The sequence below is a fragment of the Rhincodon typus genome, unplaced genomic scaffold (genome assembly GCF_021869965.1).
Source record: "Rhincodon typus isolate 14 unplaced genomic scaffold, sRhiTyp1.1 hic_rhity00009490, whole genome shotgun sequence".
Classification (NCBI taxonomy): Eukaryota; Metazoa; Chordata; class Chondrichthyes; order Orectolobiformes; family Rhincodontidae; genus Rhincodon; species Rhincodon typus.
The window spans coordinates 6787-8104 of NW_025975128.1; the positions used below are offsets into that span (position 1 = coordinate 6787).

Consider the following 1318-nt stretch of genomic DNA (forward strand, 5'->3'; position numbering starts at 1 on the left):
TCTAAAATATGCTTGGATGAGCACTTGACATAACATTCAAGGATATGGGACACGTGCAGGAGATGGGATTCGCGTGTCTTTTGTTAGTGGCAGTTATTGTCGGTGCCGACTCAATGGGCCGAAGGGCCTTTTCTACGACGTATGACTCAATGACTCTCTCAATGGTAACTCCCCAGGAAGTTGATATTGGGGGATTCAGTGATAGCAACAACATTGAACATCAAGGGACAGTGGTTAGATTTTCTGTCAATGGTAACCCCCGCCCCCCGCCCGGGTGTTGGTAACTGGAATGGAAGTAAAGTCTGCATTAGCTTTTGACTCCATCTAACTGCTTAACTCTTTTAAATTATTTGCATTAAACTGGTCCCCACTGAGAGTCTCAATCGATGAGCGAACTCCATGGTTTTTGAACTCGGTGTGTTTTCTCCTCAGTTCCTGTCACAGATGCTGCGCTGATATCCCACACCAATGGGACTGAGATACAGCCCGGGGACCGCCTTGTTCTCCGGTGCCTGGTGAGGGAAGGCACTGAGCCCCAGTTCATTTGGTACCGTGACAACGTGCCGTTAAGAAACGGCAGTGCGAGCTCCCATTTGACTGCCGATGATGGTGAGCTGATTATTCATTCATTCCGGAGAGACAATGTCGGGAGGTATCACTGTGCAGCGATCAACAAAGGAACCAACGGCATCATTTTTAACGTGACCAGCGACTATATCGAATTCACGCTGCGAGGTAAGAGTGACAGTCAGATCAAACATCGACAGAGCGCAGAGAAAGGCCATTCGCTCCATCCAGTCTGTGCCAGTCGGAAACAATTAACCATCTCAATTGGGAAGGTGACGGCTGGATGGTATTATCGTGAGGTTATTAATTCAACTACCTTGGTCATGTTCCCAAGATCCCAGTTCAAATCCCACTCATACCCGATGGCAGAATTTGAGCGCAATAAAAATCTGGAAGTATAAGTCTTATCTGGAAGTATAAGTCTTATGGAGAGGTGCATGCAAAGGAGATTCACCAGGATGTTGCCCTGGGGTGGAGCATTTCAGCGATGAAGAGAGGCTCCATAAGATCAGGCTGTTTTCTTTGGAGCAGGGAAGGCTGAGGGGGAACTGATAGAGGTGTGTAAGTCTGAGGTTCAGGTGTGTAAGTCTGAGGTTCAGGGTCGGCGATGGGGGACGGGGGATAGCGAGCAGCTGTTCATCTGAGTGCAAGGGTGAATAATTAGGCGAGATTCATTTTGAAGTAGAAGGCAGGAGGGAAAGAGCGTGATTTGAGGATTGTTTCACTCAGTGGGTGGTGGGTGTTCCGGACT

General features: G+C 48.3%; 1 protein-coding gene across 1 annotated transcript in view; it reads left to right on the forward strand.

The window, feature by feature from the left end:
- The window catches only part of LOC125482376 (platelet endothelial cell adhesion molecule-like), a gene marked incomplete at its 5' end in the record, with an annotated part of 7161 nt that extends 6193 nt beyond the window's left edge, over nt 1–968 (forward strand). Inside the window, one exon of the mRNA XM_048594447.1 lies at nt 433–968. Within this exon, the coding sequence (XP_048450404.1) occupies nt 433–968 (536 nt within the window). The remainder of the gene's footprint in view (nt 1–432) is intronic.
- Nucleotides 969–1318: the final 350 nt, after the last annotated feature.